This window comes from Helianthus annuus, chromosome 10 (assembly GCF_002127325.2).
Source record: "Helianthus annuus cultivar XRQ/B chromosome 10, HanXRQr2.0-SUNRISE, whole genome shotgun sequence".
Classification (NCBI taxonomy): domain Eukaryota; kingdom Viridiplantae; phylum Streptophyta; class Magnoliopsida; order Asterales; family Asteraceae; genus Helianthus; species Helianthus annuus.
Genome location: NC_035442.2, coordinates 144,968,251 through 144,988,033, shown reverse-complemented (window position 1 = coordinate 144,988,033; position 19,783 = coordinate 144,968,251). Strand labels below are relative to the sequence as shown.

The 19,783-nt window shown below is 35.0% G+C and overlaps 1 protein-coding gene and 1 long non-coding RNA gene across 6 annotated transcripts; both read left to right on the top strand.

Annotated features, from left to right (window-relative positions):
• Positions 1-3,296: 3,296 nt before the first annotated feature.
• On the top strand, positions 3,297-7,309 carry LOC110885941. 5 transcript variants are annotated; one of them, XR_002562503.2, is made up of 9 exons: positions 3,297-3,587; positions 3,799-3,878; positions 3,971-4,066; positions 4,142-4,238; positions 4,355-4,393; positions 4,746-5,087; positions 5,494-5,558; positions 6,882-6,936; positions 7,045-7,309. It is a non-coding gene; the product is annotated as an uncharacterized LOC110885941 (long non-coding RNA). The 5 variants fall into 5 exon arrangements; XR_002562505.2 differs by lacking the exon at positions 4,142-4,238; XR_004869607.1 differs by having other exon boundaries at positions 4,142-4,393.
• A 2,688-nt stretch (positions 7,310-9,997) lies between these two features.
• Positions 9,998-17,707, top strand: LOC110885939 (probable LRR receptor-like serine/threonine-protein kinase At1g53430). The gene is made up of 24 exons (XM_022133681.2): positions 9,998-10,313; positions 11,795-11,975; positions 12,092-12,163; positions 12,693-12,761; positions 12,840-12,911; positions 12,999-13,070; positions 13,153-13,224; positions 13,310-13,381; positions 13,456-13,527; positions 13,629-13,700; positions 13,762-13,833; positions 13,929-13,997; positions 14,089-14,154; positions 14,248-14,307; positions 14,395-14,436; positions 14,525-14,574; positions 14,663-15,021; positions 15,540-15,738; positions 15,831-15,965; positions 16,057-16,175; positions 16,257-16,467; positions 16,550-16,787; positions 16,885-17,035; positions 17,122-17,707. The coding sequence occupies exons 1-24, from the start codon at positions 10,187-10,189 to the stop codon at positions 17,464-17,466; spliced, it is 2,997 nt and encodes a 998-aa protein (XP_021989373.1). The 5' UTR covers positions 9,998-10,186; the 3' UTR covers positions 17,467-17,707.
• Positions 17,708-19,783: the final 2,076 nt, after the last annotated feature.

Genomic DNA, 19,783 nt, shown 5'->3' with positions numbered 1-19,783 from the left:
TTAGGGGGTGTTTGTTTTTTCTTCAAACATCTTCAAGGGAGCTGATGTATGCAGGCGCGCAGACGTTACCCTTGAAGACTGTTTGTTTTTTTTTGTTAAACAGATCTGAAAATAGCTTTTTTCAACTTAAAAAAAAGCTATAACTTCCTTTCTTCAAACATCTTCACAAAAAACCATCCTCTCTCGTCTTCACAAAAAACCCTCCTCCCTCAAAACTTGACCACCACCACCACTACTGTAAGGTCACCGGCGCCGCCTCAGTCGGCCATCACCTCAGTCGGCCACCACCACCACCGTCGCGGCTGCCATCAACCTTCAACATCATCATTGTCATCACCGTCGCGGTTGATTAGCTCAACATCTCTGCCATCAAACACACGGTTTCTTCTTTGATTCTCTCCACCTATCATTCAGCCTTCATCTCCCCTTAAAACCCATTTGATAAAGGTCATCAATTTGGTTCAAGAATCAGAAACCCAATTTATTGATTGATTGTTTGTACAGAGGTGTTGTAAATATGAGATTTTTTTTCAAGATTTTGACCATAATCTTTGTGTTCTTGGAAACCCCTTTTGAAATATTTGATTTTAACAATCTTAGATCCATCTTGTATAATCTGGTATGTTCTTGATAATGGTTACTTTCAGTTTTATGCTTCTTGTTTCTGTAATTTCTCATATGGGTCTGCATTTTTTTGAAGAAAGTTTGTTCATTTCTAATGTAATATAATCAAGATTTATGCTTTTTGTTTATTTTGTTATGTGCGTTTGATTTATATGTTTCGACTTTTTTAACAATTTGATATGTTGGAGATTTATGATAAAGTTCCTCGATTTCTTTGTCCCATGATGTTGGGTTGGAATGTGAATTCAGTTTAGTTTGTACAGACGGTATCAATTTATAAAAATAAACAGTCTTATATTTTCAGCTTGAAGAGCTTCAGACCACATCTTCAGTTGCAGACATGAAAACAGATGAAATCAGCTTGCAGACAGTTTATGTCTGCAAAAACAAACAGCACCTTAAAGTCTATCATTCAATCACTTTAGGGTGTTTGAGTCATTCTCTATCCAATGATATCATGTCATGTCAAGTCCTCATTTCACTCCCCATTTGGCACTCAATCATTGGCAATGATTCAAATACCTAGAATTGTGATTGGTTGAAAGGAGTTGAGACCCACCATTAAACCCCTTCTCTCCTCCTTCCCCGTAGCGGTGAGTATACACCGAAATCACCACTCCCCACTCACCGATTTGAAGCCGGCGATCATTCACCGCTCCGCAAACACACTCCCCAAAGCCACTCTCCGAGATCAGACTGAGTACCCTTATGAACTTTATTCCACCCCACCCAAGCAAACAGAAGTTGATTTATTCTAAGAACACGACCCAATAATGTTTTTTTATATTCTTTTTCCTTTTAATCTATGTCATCTGTGGAATTTGAATTTAAGACCATCTTCTTTCAAACTCAGGTATTTAAAGACTTTGTCTTTGCTAATGGAAAACCACCTTGTTGGTATCTTTTTATTTGGTTTTTTATAATTTATCTTACTATACTCATTTATTTGGTTTTTTTCTTCAACTAATTGATTTTCCGTCCGCGCGTTGCGGCGGGGACCTAATGTCTGCAAAACGCATGTCGGCAACGGTAAGCAGATACCGAAAATCAAAACATAAATAACAATGACGTGGTAACGATAGTCACTCTGTCCCAAAAAAACGATTTTAAATAAACTAGTATATAATAATAGGACCCCACACGTCCTACACGTTGGAAATTCAGTTGTTTTCAGTTTAGTTATTACGGTGCTAACATGTTAAAATATGGATGAACTCGGTACCGGTAACGGTATCGAGAGTACCGATCCAGAAAATTATCGAAATTAGGTACTTGCACCGAAAATGTTCGGTACGATACGATATGGTATGGTATTTGAAGTTAAAAATCAGTAAATACAGGTATGGTGCTAGACCGGTGTCGAACCGAAAGTAACGATTCTGAAAACGCCAAAAGGTGGGTACCAAATTGGTACCGAAAATGATTGGTATAGTAAGTTTGGTACCTATACGATACTGGTTTGATTACAGGATTTGATACGATTTGCTCATCAATAATCTAAATATCAAAGTTAATTTTACATGCTACAATTCATTCATTATAGGAAAAAAGACAAAAAAGAAAACAAAATAAGTTGTTGTGTATATAAAACCTCAATCAAACGAAATACAGTTTACTTACAATGTGTATGAAAAGTAATCTACACGGTGCAATTACTTGCGTTACTACAGGATTTTGATGAGCTCGGTACCAACCGGTACCGAAAATACCGTTACCGAAAATCCCCAAAAGTGGGTACCGGTACCGGTACCGATTTTACCTATTGGTATCGGTTGGTACTGGTACGGTACCTATATTTGAGGGTAAAAACCGATGAATACCGATGCCGAACCGATACCGAAAATGTCAAAAGTCGATACTGATTCAGTACCGAAAATATACCCGATTTGGTAAATTTGATACCAGTACCGGTACTCGATACCATTTGCTCATCCCCTTGATGATGTTACTATTAAATGGATCGTGTATGACAAATAATCTAAACCGGTGCAATTACTTGCGTTGCTACGTTGCTACAGGATTTGATGAGCTCGGTACCAACCGGTACCGAAAATACCGTTACCGAAAATCCCCAAAAGTGGGTACCGGTACCGAATATACCTGGTACGGTACAGTTCGATACCGGTATGGTACGGTTCGGTGCCGGTCGGTACCGGTTCGGTAGCGATACGGTGCCGGTGGGTAGCGGTACGGTGCCGGTATTTGAGTGTAAAAACCGCTAAATACTGGTGCTGAACCGATACCGGAAATGTCAAAAGTCGATACCGTTTCGATACCGAAAATATACCCGGTTTTGATAAATTTGATACCTTATTGCCCTGGTTTACTGTTTGATTTTCATTTTTAATTCAATATAAACTTTACTGTTCAATACGTTTTATTTTTAATATAAGGGTAATGTGCTATAAAACCCATCATTTCTCAAATAACAAACTTTAATACGCAGACCTAAAGAATAATTTTATAATAAAAATAAAACATAAAACGAACACTATACAAATTTTGCATCAAATATAACAAAGCATCTATTATCTATTATATATAATAAATGTGTTAAATTTTGCTGATGTGTCAAGCTAAGAGGCCTCTAAATTGTGCATTTTGGCGGGAAAACTTCCGGGTATTTTATTCACTATATGGGTACACACGGGATCCATATTATGACCCGCTATTTAAATGTCTGAAACCCTAATTCTCTATCTCTTTCACCGCTCCGCATCTTTTTGACCTAAACCTTCAGCCGCTTTCATTCTTCTCCTTCACGCTTTCTCTTCTCTCCAAACCTTAAACGATCCTTTCCTTCATCCAGTTCTTCCTTCATCGATGCATCAATATCGCTTAATCGTCGTTACCACCAGAAACTTGGATTATCTTCTTATTTTTGGTTGTGGAGACAATCGACATAAACCCTAAGTTAAGGGTTCTGATGATTGGAACAAAATGTTAAGAGCTTTGTTAGAAAGGTATGTTATTTGATTAGATTTGCATTTTCGTTACATAATTAGGTTAAATTTGTTCGTTAACATGTTGATTTTGATTCTGATTGAATCTCATCTGTTTTTAGGGTTTTTTTTTTATTTGAGGGCTGCGTTTTTGGTTTTGAGTCTGCTTGGATTTGGCGCATACTCAAAAAAGGTCTGATTTGAATCTGATTTTTTTTTTTGTGGTGGCCAGCGATTGACATACTTGGTATGGGGATTGGGGACACCTTCTATCCTAGCAATGAATAAGATCCTTATCTTAAAAATACAAATGTAAGTTGCATAGTTCCTAATCAAATTGTTGTTTGCATTTTGATTTTGAGGTTAATTTTGCAACCTTAATATATTCAATTGCTTTTCTTAAGGATAATGACTCCGAAGAGGCTGAAGACATGGTCGTCAAACCCGAAGATGCTGTTGTATTTTGTGCACATGTTAAGGATTAGCAGGGTCGGTTATTGGTATGTAATTGTAATAGAATGTCACATATTAGTCATTCTTGATATTTTGATGTGCTAATTTGAGTGTTTAAACAGGTTAATATAATAGAGGACCCGGACGGTGATTTAGATCATTATGTTCACAATGATACTGATATCACTGATTTTCCTCTTTGCAGAGCATATCACTTAGGTTTTATGTTTCATGTTTAATTTTTTATTTGTAGTTTTCATTGGTAGGGTTAAGGTTAATTTTTTGGTTGTTAAAAGCCTTACCAGTTTTGTTTTGTTCAATTCATATGATTTTAGGAGGCAAGAAGGCTTGGATTTGTTATATGTTATAAAAAGGTACGACGTACAACTCATTAATGAAGTAGTTACAGTTTTAAGAAAAGATATTGAGATTATTATTGAAATCAATTTTGTTGTCAAATGTAACAAGTGACTCGTGTGTAAACCAAGACGACTCAACCTATTTTAGGGTCTCAAGCGAAATTTAGCTGGGTACTTTTTTTTTCATAAAATAAGTTTTAGAACATCAACTATCTCCGATAAGAAGAATGTAAACTTAAAATATGGCCCTCTCAAATTTACTGAATTAAAAGCTCTTCTAATTCATATGTGTTATCATTTTGTCTTAGTTTGTATTGTATTAAATCCTCTTGATATATTTTTTAATTTTTTTTTCTTGAATGTGCAGGAAGGTAACACCAAAAAGTGTCATGTACATCTTTAGCCCTCTCTTGCTTGACCTTTTTAGTGGGAAACACAATTCACCTAGCCATGTATGTGCCATCTCCACTCATGATATTCTCACCTATATTCATAAGGTTCACATATTGTAGTATTTCACATTCAGTTTGGTAAATGATTCTTTATTGCTTATTTGTTTTTGCAATGTTGTGATTATCCGGACCATTTGAGAAATTCTTCAAAAGAAGCTTCATTGGTTGCTAAGATCAATATTAGTGGAAACTACAAGTTTGAAAAGTTGCTACTAGAGATTAAACGATGCGGGTTAAGAGCACTTGTACTATTCCAGGTAACTAAATTCTTAGATTACTTTAGTTTATACATAATTTTGTTCTAATAACGAATTGTTTTGTTAATTGATAGTTGGTAGTTACTTCTGAAAAGATATCGAGTAGACCTTTTGGTAGTAGGCATTTAGCAGAATAATAAATCTTTTTTTATCTATTAGCATATGCATATTAGAGAAAATGGAGAAAAAAAATACTATACTATACGGGTGACTGTTCCTGCTTGTATGGTTTTTTTAAGTTACTTGCATGTTGTTTTCAAGAGACCATATTGGATGATTTCTTGTGCTTTTATGTTCAACGTTTGCATTTGCTCTTCAAGACCATGTGTTGTTTAGTTTATATAATTACTCTTTTTTTCCTTTCTTTTTCATGCACTCACAAGTAATTTTTATATGTATATGCTAGAGAAATTTGAACTCGATGGTTGATTTCTGTTGGGAGATTCGAAGAAGAAACTGCTTTTTCTCTGGGTGAGTGCTTTTAAACATTGTTATGTCTAGGGATGACCATGGTATCCCTTCGGTACCGAAAAACATGAAAAGTGGGTACCGGTACCCCGTAAATATCGGTGTTTACCGGTGTTTTACCCATAAATACCGGTACCGTACCAGTACCGGTACCAAAAAACGGGGAAAGTGGGTATCAGTACCGAATACCCGGTACGGTTCGGTACCGGTACCTGTTACCAAATGCTCATCCCTAGCTATGTCTGTCAAATCCAACTACTCACAGTATAGCAATTTTTGGGAGACGATAGAATTGATAATATTCTCTGTTAGTATTCAGTAATACCAAGTTCTATCAGAGGTTAGTAGGTGACAATGATGACCCATTTAGTTAGGATATGGCGATGTAGGTTGTGCTTTATCTTAAACATGCTATATTAGAAGTTTTAGCATAAAGAGTAAGGGGTCTCACAAAGTCCTTTAATGGATAAAAATTCAACATTTTAAATCGTTTTATCTATAGCTTTAGATTATTATTGTAATAATAATCCAGACATCGAATATTGTAATTTGAGCAACCCTTTATCTAAAGTATGGAATATAGGATGCTTGCAAATGCACAAGTTTAGGCATCGGAACTCTAGAAGTCAAATATAAGCATGTAGTCGTAAAGGATCTAAGAATAAAATGGGATAAAGATGGTCCTGCTAAGTCTTGGGCGTAAGGAAATTGGTGTACACATCGCTGAAAATTCAAACAATTTAGCCGTTGGATCCATTTTCTCAGCTCTGAGATGGTCGTGTGGGTGGGTCAACAAGATTTGGTCGGATATATCACCTTAATTTCCTTACTGCTGGACTACCACTATGCAATATATATGCATGTATATGTGGGCATTATGAGTTTTAGATTGCTTAAGCTAATGGAATTATAGAATAATAGCATATTCACTTGAGTGAGCAGGTGATTGTGTTGAATGTTGATTTGATTATTTAATTCAAGTAACTGGAACTGGTCCAAATTCTTCACCATGGATAGGCTTAGGTTTCTATCAAGAAAATTAAAGGTTTGTTTTTTTTTCAATAATCATAAGCATATACCACTATCAGATTATTTATTTTATTAAATCTAATGCTTAAATCAAAGGTTTGGTTTTTTATTTGCATTTAAACATCTTTTTCTATAAGCATTTGGTGGGTCCCATAGACGACATGGCTAAAAGAAATTCGCCGTTCAGAAAAAAATATGGGTTCAACTTAAAATTTAATTAAGACCCACAATACATTGATGTCAGTAAGTTATAATTAGTAACTCATAACTGACTATTTTACTTGATTTTGGTTGTAGAGATCTTCAACCACATGCTATTTGGCATTAAAACCAAAGGTGAAAGGAACTAGAGGTGAGTATTTTGAGGTGGCGTGGTGTAATGTTTAATATTGTGTTTATATTTTGTGTGAATATTGTGAATGAGTATTTGAGTGCTATTTTTGCATGATTTTGATCGAAGTGGACGATGTGGTGTAACCACATGCTATTTGGCATTAAAACCAAAGGTGAAAGGAACTAGAGGTGAGTATTTTGAGGTGGTGTGGTGTAATGTTTAATATTGTGTTTATATTTTGTGTGAATATTGTGAATGAGTATTTGAGTGCTATTTTTGCATGATTTTGATCGAAGTGGACGATGTGGTGTAATATGTTTGTATCCAGTTACATGCAATGATGTATTTGAGCATATATTAAAAATAAAAAGATTTTAAAGTTTAGACTGTATATAATTTGCTGCATACAGTTGTCGCCTATCATGATGCATTTCAGTAAAGTAGTAAATATATGCATAGCCAAGACATTTAATATGTTATACGTGAGATTGATTACGTGGTTCGAGAAATTATGGAGACCTATGAAATTGCTTTCTATAGTTCACTGTGTCTTTTTCCTGAGTGTATAAAGGGGTTTGTGTGATGTGAGGTTTGGGGATGTGGATGGTCAGCTAGCAAAGTTATAAACACAAGTCATAAGTAACGAAACGTTTATTTTATTTCAAGGTTCATGTTTAAACGTATTTTTTTTTTCAAAAAATAAAGAACATATCATTTCTCAACACACGTATTTATAAAAAGATTTAAGGGTGTGTTGATGACTATTGAACCCGTATATTATTGTTGCTTTTGATTGTAATTTAAATTTTCCAACCCGAGTATCTACCCGGGGAATAACCTAGTATACAAATATATATTAATGAATAACGTTGCAACTAAAAAAAGTAAGGGGTAAAAAGTCATTAAATATTATTTTCTTTTAATAAGAATAAAACTTAAAACTAATTAACGTGTACATTATACTTGTTTTGACCCGAGTAAGGTTTTTGCATCGTTCAAATGTAACAAAACCTACGTAGTACATGCCCATAGAGGTCTACCAAATTTATACGTATCATTTCATTGTCTGCAACTTGGCTTCTTGGTGATATTTAAATACATCTTTATCTTTCTTAATTCGGATGTCTTTGGAAGACAATTTGGCTTCTTAGAGATATTTAAATAAAAGTTTTTCAAACGATTCGTGTCAAATTGGCTGGCCTCTCGATGATAAAGTAATTCTTTCAATAATAACGGAACACCCCAACTTTTTTATTTTTTATTTTTCAGCATCATGATTAATAGTCTCTTACTTTTTTAATCTAACTTAAAATAATATATTTTAATACAAAAATATAGTCTCAAGGGGAATAATTAAAAGTTGGTTTTCAATTTTTCATCGTAGTTCATAATGGTTGTGTATAATGAGTACCTTGTTTCATCGTTGAATTAAAGGTTTTCATTTGATTATTGGTTGTGTTGAAAAATAAACTGAAAACAAATCAATTATTTGGTTGGTTTGTGACTTATGAGAGGGGATGTGATCACTTCTGTTTCGGTTTTAATAAGATGAGACTAGACTATTTAGAATTTTAAATAAATTAGAATGCAAAAGTTACAAAATAAGCAATTATTCTCTTTTCATATATAAACTGCACATGCATAGAAATCACAATAAATAAATGAGTAAATTGATAAAATCGTCCCTAAGATTTGGGTATGTTTGTCATTTTCATTCAAAACAATTTTTTTGTACCATATAGTCCTTTACTTTTGGGATTTTTTGCCATTTTTATCCAAACGTCTGACTTTTTTGCCAAGGTTGTCCCTGATATTTGGGATTTTTTGTCATTTTCATCCAAATATTTGATAAAAAAAATAAAGCAAATTAGATGTTTGGATGAAAATGACAAAAAATCCCAAAAATGAAGGACTATATTGTACAAAAAAATTGTTTTGTTTGAAAATGACAAACATACCCAAACCTTAGAGGCGATTTTGGCAATTTACTCCATAAAATATGATTTTTCATATATATTTATTTTCTAACTTATAGTATTTTTATTGTTTTGTTGACATCTTAGCTAAATAATTAGTTTAACACATCTTCTTATATAATCATCCTTTAAGATATAAAAGCACCCATAACGTGGGAGCATCCACAATGTGGGTTTGTTAAGGCTGCCCGGATGAGGTGGACAAGAAGTCCGATAACATTGTGAGCCAGTTTGTTGGTGAAGTCCGGTCGAAAAGTCCGGAATCACGAACAACAGACGGGAGAGTGACTCCTCACTCTCACAAACATTTATATTATATACGGGAAAGATATATATAATTTTATTATTTTTAACGAAATTTGTAGAGGTTTTTATACATTGTGTAAAAATGAAGATTTTTTTTAGGAAAATTCTAAAATCTATACGTGACAATAATGTTGTAGTTTGTAGAGATTTGTGGATTTTCCAGTTTCCACATAGTGGATGCTCTAAATGCTTAAACTATTTTTAATTGAGTTAAATGTCATTTTAGTCCCTGTGTTTTGAGTCATTTTGCCAGTTTAATACAAATGTTTCATTTTTCGTCTATGGGTCCAAAAAAGTTTCACCGTTGCCATTTTAGTCCACTGGGTTAACTTCAACTATTATTTCTGTTAACGATAAGGTAATTCAATCATTTTATATGTAATTCTGTTAACTAGAAGGGCAATTCGGCCATATAAAATGACCGAATCACCCTTCTCGTTAATAGAAATAATAGATGAAGTTAATTTAGTGGACTAAAATGGCAACGACGAAACCTTTTTGGACCCACAAACCAAAAATGAAATACTTAGACTAAAACAATAAGGACTGACATTTAACTCTTTTTAATTTTATGTTTACTATCAAGAATGAGAAGAAAACGGAAAATAAGAAATCAAGTCTTTCTTTTCTTTCTAAAAGATGCATCTAATTTTTTTACTCATGCTAAAAAAAAGAATAAAGGTGAATAGTATGTGAAAGTTGCATTACATTGACCGTAAAATAAAAAGCCAAAGTCAGCATCATCCCGCGATATTTAGTTGAAACCGGTCAAACTCAACAGTAGCATAATGCAGCAGTTTGTAGTTTTCAACTCAAAACATTAACACGTTATATTCATCATATCCTTCCATTCTAATTTTCATAATCTGTCTGTCACACTCCATAAAACCCTAACTCTCAAATCACTCTCACCGTTCCAAAAAAAATCACTCTCATCGTCTTATTCTTCTACATCTCCGGCGAAATTCTCACAAACAAACGCTGCAATGAAGTCGTCTCACCGGCCACCTGCACCGGCGACCGCCGGATTGAAGCTCCTCACGTTCACCGTATGCTTATTGCCGTTTTTGTATGAGTTCAGATCTACCGCTCAACTTTTGCCGGTTGAAGAAGGTTTAACACTCGTATTTTTTATTCATTTGGTTTTATGTTTTCTGAATATATGAATTGTTATGGAGAATTAGCTGAATTTGATGTTTGCGTTTGGATAATGTTGATTTAGGCATAAACTATTGTTTAAACATTGTGTAATCTGGTTATTACCTCGATCGTTTGTGTGTGTGTGAGACTATGTGTGTTAACTAACTGTTAAAGAGTTGAAGTTGAAACGACGTCGTATTGATTTCAGAAATTCTGATTTCTTCTTTCAGTTATTTTTGCTTTTTGATTGATTTCGTTTTGGTTGTTGAAAATTCATCTGTTAATTATTTGTGCTATGCCGGCCGGATAATTGAAAATATGCGGTGTGCGTCATTTTTTCTTCTTCTAGTTGTAGTCTTCTTTGTTTATCTGAATTTGAGTATTTTATCATTATTGTTAATAATTTAATATCTCCTGCTAACTTTTGGAAATCAAGTTTTGTTTTGATTCATATGGACAACAATTTCTCTTTCTGCCTTTTTTTTTAATTGGTGGCGTAGAAATAGTCATTAACATCCATTGAGGGAGCAAATAGATACCTGAAAGTGGATGTTATATTTAATGAATATTTTGAAACAAAAGGTGCTACAATATTTTGACCACTTCGTGTTATTGTTTAGGGTAGTTGGTCACTCTTTTTTGAACTGGTACATGTCAACAATTGGATAATTGATTGAATGGGTTGTATCTAGTTGGTCACATAAATAAATGGATTGACCCTACATGTCAGCATGGCTGCTTGCCCTTGGTCTAATCTGGTCAAACAATCAAATATGAATATTTTCTTATTAAATGACTTATTCTAGTCAAACATGATATATTCAAATATATTATCCACCTAATACCAAAGAGCTTGTATGTGTGTTAAAAAGGTGTTCCTCCTCGAGTGGTTGAGTGTTCTAGTAATCTAGTATCATGGTGGACATTGGTGTATATTTAGCAGTAGGTTTTGGAGTGGGTGTGAGCTAGCTGTTCCCAAAAAAAAAAGTTATCTACCATATATCTAAGATATACCCTCGACCAGGACATGCAATGTATTCTTTAAACAGTTGAATACTAAAACATTTATGTTGTTGATTAGCATGTAAATAATCTGCAGAGTAAGTTATACAGATCATAATGTGGTTATAAGAGATCACATGAACTTTTATATTTCACTACAAAAATCACTCATTATACTATAGCCGTTCACCTTTTCGGTTGAGGAAGAAATCTGTAATCCCATATTCGAATGAGAGATACGGTAAACAGCTTGTGTATGCATAAACATTAACCAGGAAGACTTCGTTTGATGATATGTTTTTCTTTATTTAATGGGTTTAATTTTAAGTTTTTAACGTTAAAATTTTCATTTATCATGAATCTGTAGTTTCTTGTCACCAATTTTAATTTTCAACACTTGTTTATAGTTTTCAATCGTTAATTTCTCTTTTCTTTTTATGATACTACAATAGTTGAAGCGCTTCAGACAATAGCCTCAAGACTACAGTATAGCGATTGGCAGGTTGCTAGAAACTCATGCAGCGAAGGTAGAGGTCTTAATATAACATATTCTCGGAACGACCGAAACCAGGTTAGGTTTGGCAGCAATGTAACCTGCACCTGTAACACCACAGAATGCCACATTACAAATATGTAAGAATCTGTTGTATACTGTATAGTACAATGTAGTAACTCGCATGGCATAATTCATGTATGGGCAGTTATCTGTATATCTTTTACACTAATAAATTTGAAAATTTTAACTTCAGCCAGTTAAAGGGGCTTAATTTGACTGGAGTTCTACCAGAAGAATTTGCAAATCTCACTTTTCTGGAAGAATTGTAAGTGTGCATTTTTAACTTTATATTAAGCGTCTATATCATTGCATATAATTTTTACGTGTTTATGTGCAAGGGGAGGGAGCAATGCAAAACACTATATATTGCGAGAACACGCTGAACAAAGTGGATCATTCATATTTACCAACCTTAAAAGTTTTAAAATTGTTAAAAATGTAATATTTATTGTTTCTTATTATTCTTGGAATTCAAAAAAATTGAAAAAAAAACAATTATCATATAACCTACATATATAGGTTAAATTACCTAGATTCATGTTGGCTATGATGTAAAAAACTAGTTTGATGGTTTCTCTATCTACATAATATACGCATATAAACGTAAGAAACATAAAATTGCAAAATATGAACAATTAATATAAATTATAAGTGATTTAGAGTTGTTCTTTTTGTTCTCGCAATAATTTAGTGTTATGTATTGATCCTCATCCTAACATGATGCATTTCTAGAAAACAGTTTTTCTGAAGGTTATCTTATATTCCCATCTAATCGATTTTATATTTTGTCACAGAGATCTATCTCGCAACTATATCAATGGAAGTATTCCTGCACGTTTTGGTGAACTTCCCCTTACCATTTTGTAAGAGTTACTGATTCCTTTGGTCATTACCTCTTTTCTTTCATTCAAAACATTCTTCTGACATTTCTTTCTTTACAGAAGTCTTTTGGGAAACCGACTTAGTGGTCCAATACCTAGTGAAATAGGTGATATCGCAACACTTGAGGAACTGTAAGTAAAGATCTACTTTACCCGATCCGTCTTATAATGCATCACAATTTCTACTTAATTACTCTTACATTTGGAACCTCATAACAGAGTTTTGGAAGACAATTTGCTTGACGGACAGCTTCCTTCAAACCTTGGGCGTGCACCTCGCTTAAGAAGAATGTAAAACTACCTCTTATTTTATATTTATTTATCATAAATGATAAAACCTGTAAATGTTCACATATAAAATTTTTTCTTGCAGCCTTCTTTCTGCAAATAATTTCACTGGAACCATTCCTGAATCATTTGGAAATCTCACTAATCTAGAGGATTTGTAAGTAGTAGAAATCATTATATTCTTTTAGTCATCCATCACATCTTTTATCTTGATGATTAATACTTGTTTACAACACTTGCAGTAGGATAGATGGGAGTACATTATCTGGGAGAATACCTAGCTTTATCGGAAACTGGACACGACTCACAAGACTGTGAGTATTATCTTGCTTTACTTCTAAAGAATAGTTATTATATTAATGTATTATTGTATCATATTGCCGTGCAGTGATTGGCAAGGAACATCAATGGAGGGACCTATCCCTTCTACAATATCGCTGTTGACAAATTTAACAGAATTGTGAGTTCACTTTGTATCACCATCATTTAATTGTAAGTTGGTGCTTTTAGATACAAACATATATCCAATATCTTACTTCATATTTGTATAATGGTTTTCAGGAGGATAACAGATTTGACTGGACCAAGTTCAACCTTTCCTGATCTGCGAAATATGACTCGCATGATTAGACTGTGAGTTGATTTCATTATTAACAGAAAGTTAGATTAGTTTTTCTAATTGATTTTCTTGCAGGCACCTGAGAAATTGCATGCTTAATGGTTCAATACCTGACTACATAGGACAGATGACGGCTTTAAAAAACTTGTGAGTCAATGACTCAATTACTAACACTGATCTTCAAGAAAGAAAATGTTGATCATTCTCCTTTTTATTTATATATCTGAACCATTTGTTTGCAGGGACCTAAGCTTCAACATGTTGGATGGTCAAGTGCCCAATTCAATTGGGATTGTGGACTTTGACACTGTGTATGTAACTAATCAGAAGATATTAATTTCATGATGTATAATGCATTTTTATTTCCTGTCTAGTTTTAAAATCTGTATATTTTTCGTGCAGGTTTCTAAACAATAACTCGCTGACTGGAAACATTCCTGCGTGGGCATTTGTTGGCAATAGAAAGATGTTAGTTATTCTCCATCCTTAATTAAGTACTGTTTGATATAATTAATTAATTATCATTGGATGTACAATTTTATCACCTACTTCTCATTACAGTGACTTATCCTACAACAATTTTACACGAACACAACAAAGCGGTTGTCAGCAATCTAGCTTGTGAGTTTTCATAACCTTTACCACATGAAAGTATTCTATTGTTCATTTTTACATTCACTTATTTTGTCGCTTTTAATACATTCGCAGGAATTTAGTTTCTGCCCTTTCACCTTCAGAACCAACGGGCCCGTATGTTTCTGTCTCCAACCTTTGAAACTATGTTTTTGTTGATATTTTTGTTTTTTACAGTCATTCTAAACGTGAATGTATCATGTAGAAACACTTGGTGTTTGACGGACGGACTTACTTGCAGCAGGAACCCCGACCGTAAATCATTTTCCTTCTGTGAATTTGTATTCCCATAACTCCAATTATTATCTCCAATCTTACATATTATTCTCTATTGACATTTCAGGTTATAACTTATTTATAAACTGTGGTGGGAACAGAGTAGAATTTGAGGGAAATGAATACGAAGAAGACGGAAGCAAAGAAGGGTCATACTTTTATTCTTCTTCTGAGAGATGGGCTTATAGCAGCAACGGTAATTTCTTGGGCAGTGATGCCGCACCATTTGTCGCAGCCCCGATAACAAATGTGACCGATCATGAAATATACAGAAGCGCCCGTCTTTCTCCTACTTCCCTCAGATATTATGGACTGTGTTTAAGAAGTGGTAGCTATAGAGTACGCCTCCACTTTGCTGAAATACAGTACACAGATAATACGGATTTTACTGGTCTTGGAAGGCGTATTTTTGATATATCAATCCAAGTGGGTGACACTATTCAGATTGTATATTTTGATCATATATAGAGTAGAATGCCATTTTCGTCCCTGAGGTTTGGCCAGTTTTGCGACTTTCGTTCAAAGGTTTGTTTTTCTGCATCTGAATCCAAAAGGTTTGAAAATCTTGCCATTTTCATCAAGCTCGTTAACTCCATCCATTTTTCTCCGTTAAATCAGGGGTATTTCCGTCTTTTTTTGTGAACTTAAAGGGCAATTCGGTCTTTTTTACTTTATGTAAACTCGCTGCAGATTTGTGAAAAAGACCGAATTGTCCTTTAAGTTAACAAAAAAGACAGAAATACCCCTGACTTAACGAAGAAAAATGGATGGAGTTAACGAGCCAGATCAAAATGGCAAGATTTCAAACCTTTTGGATCCAAATGCGGAAAAAACAAACCTTTGGACGACAGTCGCAGAACTGGTCAAACCTCGGCGACGAAAATGGCATTTTAACCTCATATATACACAATACACTTACAAATATAATTTGTTTTTTTATATAGGGGCAATTATTATGGAAAGACTTCAACATAAGGGAAAAAGCTAATGGTACTGGAAGGGGCATTGTAATGGATTTTGAGGATATTCGTGTTAACGGTAGCACGTTAGAGATTCACTTGTACTGGGCAGGGAAGGGGACTACTGCAATTCCAGATCGGGGCGTATACGGGCCTCTTCTATCTGCTATCACAGTCACCCCAAGTTAGTAAAATAAAATAATAAAGTTCATTGATATTTTATTTATTTATTTTACATGATGAACGACGTAAACTTATTTATTATCTTTTATATAGACTTTGCAATACCTACGGACGGGCTCTCTGGTGGAGCAATAGCTGGAATCGTTATTGGTTCGTGTGCATTTGTCGCGTTGATTCTATTTGTTCTTTGGAAGAAAGGTTATCTGGGCGGGGATAAAGAAGACAAAGGTTAGAACATTGTTTTACAGAATTATTTTTAAAAAATCACTAGCAACTTTCCGTTTTTACTAAAATATTCGGATGATCATTTTCGTCATAGAACTACGAGCTCTTGAATTACAGACGGGTTATTATAGTCTGCGACAAATCAAAGCTGCTACACATAACTTTGACCCTGCAAACAAGATCGGTGAAGGGGGATTTGGACCCGTTTACAAGGTGGATATTAACTTACATTGCACATAAATAAATCATTGTAAATGTAATTTTTAATAGTTATTGCTTCGTCTTTTCTTGTAGGGTGTACTCTCAGATGGTTCTGAAATCGCAGTTAAGCAACTCTCGTCAAAGTCAAAACAAGGGAACCGTGAATTTGTGACTGAAATAGGCATGATATCGGCTTTACAACATCCAAACCTCGTTAAGCTTTTTGGCTGTTGTATAGAAGGAAAAGAATTGTTACTGATATATGAATACCTGGAAAACAATAGTCTTGCACGCGCTCTTTTTGGTAAGCAGTTTACTCCAACATTAATATTCCCGTAATATCCTAGTTATTGAAATTTAATTATCATGGGTCATTTCGTATTTAGGTAAAGAGGAGCAGAGGCTAAATTTAGACTGGACAACAAGACAAAAGATATGTATACAAGTAGCCAGGGGCTTAGCTTACCTCCATGAAGAATCGAGGTTGAAAATTGTTCACAGAGACATAAAGGCGACTAATGTGCTTCTAGATAAGGAACTTAACGCGAAAATATCAGATTTTGGTCTTGCCAAACTTGATGAAGAAGAGAACACACATATCAGCACACGAATTGCTGGAACAATGTAAGGCTGCTCTTATATTGTTGTTTGATAATAATATATCCATATTATATAATATGCGTGTTTGTGAGATATTAATGGTGTAACTTGTGGTTTGCAGTGGGTACATGGCTCCAGAATACGCAATGAGAGGATACTTGACAGATAAAGCAGATGTTTATAGCTTTGGAATTGTTGCATTAGAGATTGTGAGCGGGAAAAGTAATACAAATTATCGGCCAAAGGAGGAGTTTGTCTACCTTCTTGATTGGGTAACATTTAAATTTTATATAATTATAGACCAAAAAGCAATGTATAAACGAAAACCGGCTGACTTTTGTGTTGGTTGAACTTGAAGGCATATGTGTTACAAGAGCAAGAAAACCTACTTGAACTGGTGGACCCTGGGCTGGGTTCAAACTACTCAAAAAAAGAGGCATTGAGGATGTTGGACATAGCTCTTCTTTGTACCAACCCGTCACCGACTCTTAGACCCGCCATGTCAACAGTGGTGAGTATGCTGGAAGGAAAGATTCCGATTCAAAAACAAGTTGTGAAACGGGGTGCAATGGATGCTGACATGAGGTTTAGAGCTTTTGAACTGCTGTCACAAGACAGTCAAACACTTACCTCCATTGCCTCAGGGGATAGTCAAAGACCAGGCACGTCGGCTGATAGTACGTGGGTTGATTCGTCCGTCTAAAGAACAACATTCTTCCTCAGAATTTGTTGCTGTGAATTATAGCAGTTCATTTTTAAATGATTTGCATATATGAGTTTAATTTATTGAGAGATGTCCTTAAAATTTAACTTTTGGGTTTTTGCATATTCTTTTTTTTTTTTTTGTTAAATATTGGTATGATGCTTAATGAGAATTTTACATGTATTAATTACGTTCATAATGTATAATTATTGTAAATTTATTCAGGTTTATGATTTGTTTACATTTATTAGTGTGTGGTTATGTGTATTGGGGGCTAATACGAATAGAATTAATAATTGGACCCCGATTATTGAAGTTTTTGATAAAAGATTGTCGGTATGGAAAGCTAAAACTATATCGATAGGGGGAGACTTACTCTGATTAATTCAGTGCTGGAGAGTCTCCCTATCTATTATTTTTCTTTATATAATGTATCTGTCGGCATTATTAAGATTCTTGAAGCTAAAATGAAAAAAATCATTTGGGCAGGATCTTGTGTTAATAACAAAATAAACTGGGTAGCTTGGGATTAGGTCACTTGACCCAAGATAAAAGAGGGGTTGGGTATCAACAGACTCAAAGAGGTTAATGAGGTCCTTTTTAAGTGGGGATGGAGGTATAGGGTAGAAAACCAAAATCTATGGAGGAAGGTGGTGGAAGCTTATCATTATATAAACCATAGGAGCTTCCTTCCGCTTAACGGTAGCATTGTGGGGTGTTGGAAAAATATTATGAAATTGATTTCTAAAATAAAATTAACCGGGAAGGGTTTAAATTGTTTGATTTTGGGTAAGGTGGGTAATGGGCTTGAGATCCATTTTTGGATTGACACATGGGTGGGTAGTGGTGCACAAAAAACCCGAACCTGGATCTGGACCATAAAATAAAACCCGGAACCGGGTCTTATAAAACCCGGGTTTTTTATACCCGAACCCGAACCTGACTCTACCCATAGGGTAGGGATTGGGTATGCATTTCTGTTATAAAACCCGAACCCGGAACCGGGTTTTTTTATACCCGTTTTCAACCCGGGTTTTACGAGTACCCGGTTTCAACCTGCACCCGGAACCGGGTTTTTTCAATACCCGGTTCGGGTTTCCCAATACCCTGTTCAGGTGTTTTCGTTTTTTTGTGTTTTTTCGAGTTTTGTACCTTTGTAACGGCTATATACCCGTTAGAAAGTGTATTATAATCATTTGTTTGGTTTACATTGTATCTCTATACCCAGTGGCGGATCTATGATTCCGACCAAGGGGTAACGTTTTATAAATAAGCCGTAACGAAATCGAAAAAACGTCAAATTTTTACAAAATTTACACTAATTTTTCCAAATTTTTTCCGACCAAGGGGTAGCGGACGCCACCCCTTATAAGCTATAGGTCCGCCCCTGTCTATACCCTATAAAACGGGTCTTTGATGACGAACAATAAATGAAGACGATCAAGTTATTCGAAGCTATCTATATTCATCATCTTATTCGATCCGGTTCAATGATTATTTAGGTGTCATGTATTTCTATGTTTTACGAAATAAAAAGGTTTTGCATTTTATATTTCTATCATTTATCCAAAAAAAATGAATACCGAGGCATACCCGAACCCAACCCGATCCATACCCGACCCTACCCGAACCCGAAAATAGGGTATTATAATACCCGTGTATTAGAAAGCCCGACCCGAACCCTACCCGAACCCGGGTATATAGGGTACACATTTTTTATATAAAACCCGGACCCGACCCGGGTATTGTCAATACCCGATTTTGTAGAACCCGATCGTACCCGAACCCGGTTCCATACCCGGAACCGGGTATTCAGAAAACCCGATTTGTGCACCACTATGGGTGGGTGATATTCCTTTCATGGAAAGATGGCCACTTTTGTTCGGTTTGGAATTGTTTAAAACTTGCAGGGTTGTAGATAGAATGGAAACGAACCGTGGAAATGGAAGTGTTCTATGGAAGTGGTCTAGACAACCCGAGTCGGAGGCTGAGCTTAAGGAATGACAGGAATGTCAAGATGTTCTCAACATGGTGATGCTTTCCAATGAGAAGGATTGGTGGCCTTGGAACGATGGCAATTAGGATGGTTTCTCGGTGAAGGCCGTTAAAAAGGCTTTGATTGCAGATAGAGGGACAAGCCACCTTCCTAACTTTGAATGGTGTAAATGGGTTCCTATCAAATGTAATATAGTGGCTTGGAGAGGGAACACTAGCTATGAGAGTTAACTTAAGAAGGAGGAACGTGGATATTACATCGGCTGTGTGTCCTTTTTGCGAAGATTATGAGGAAACGGTCAAGCATCTATTTACTGCATGT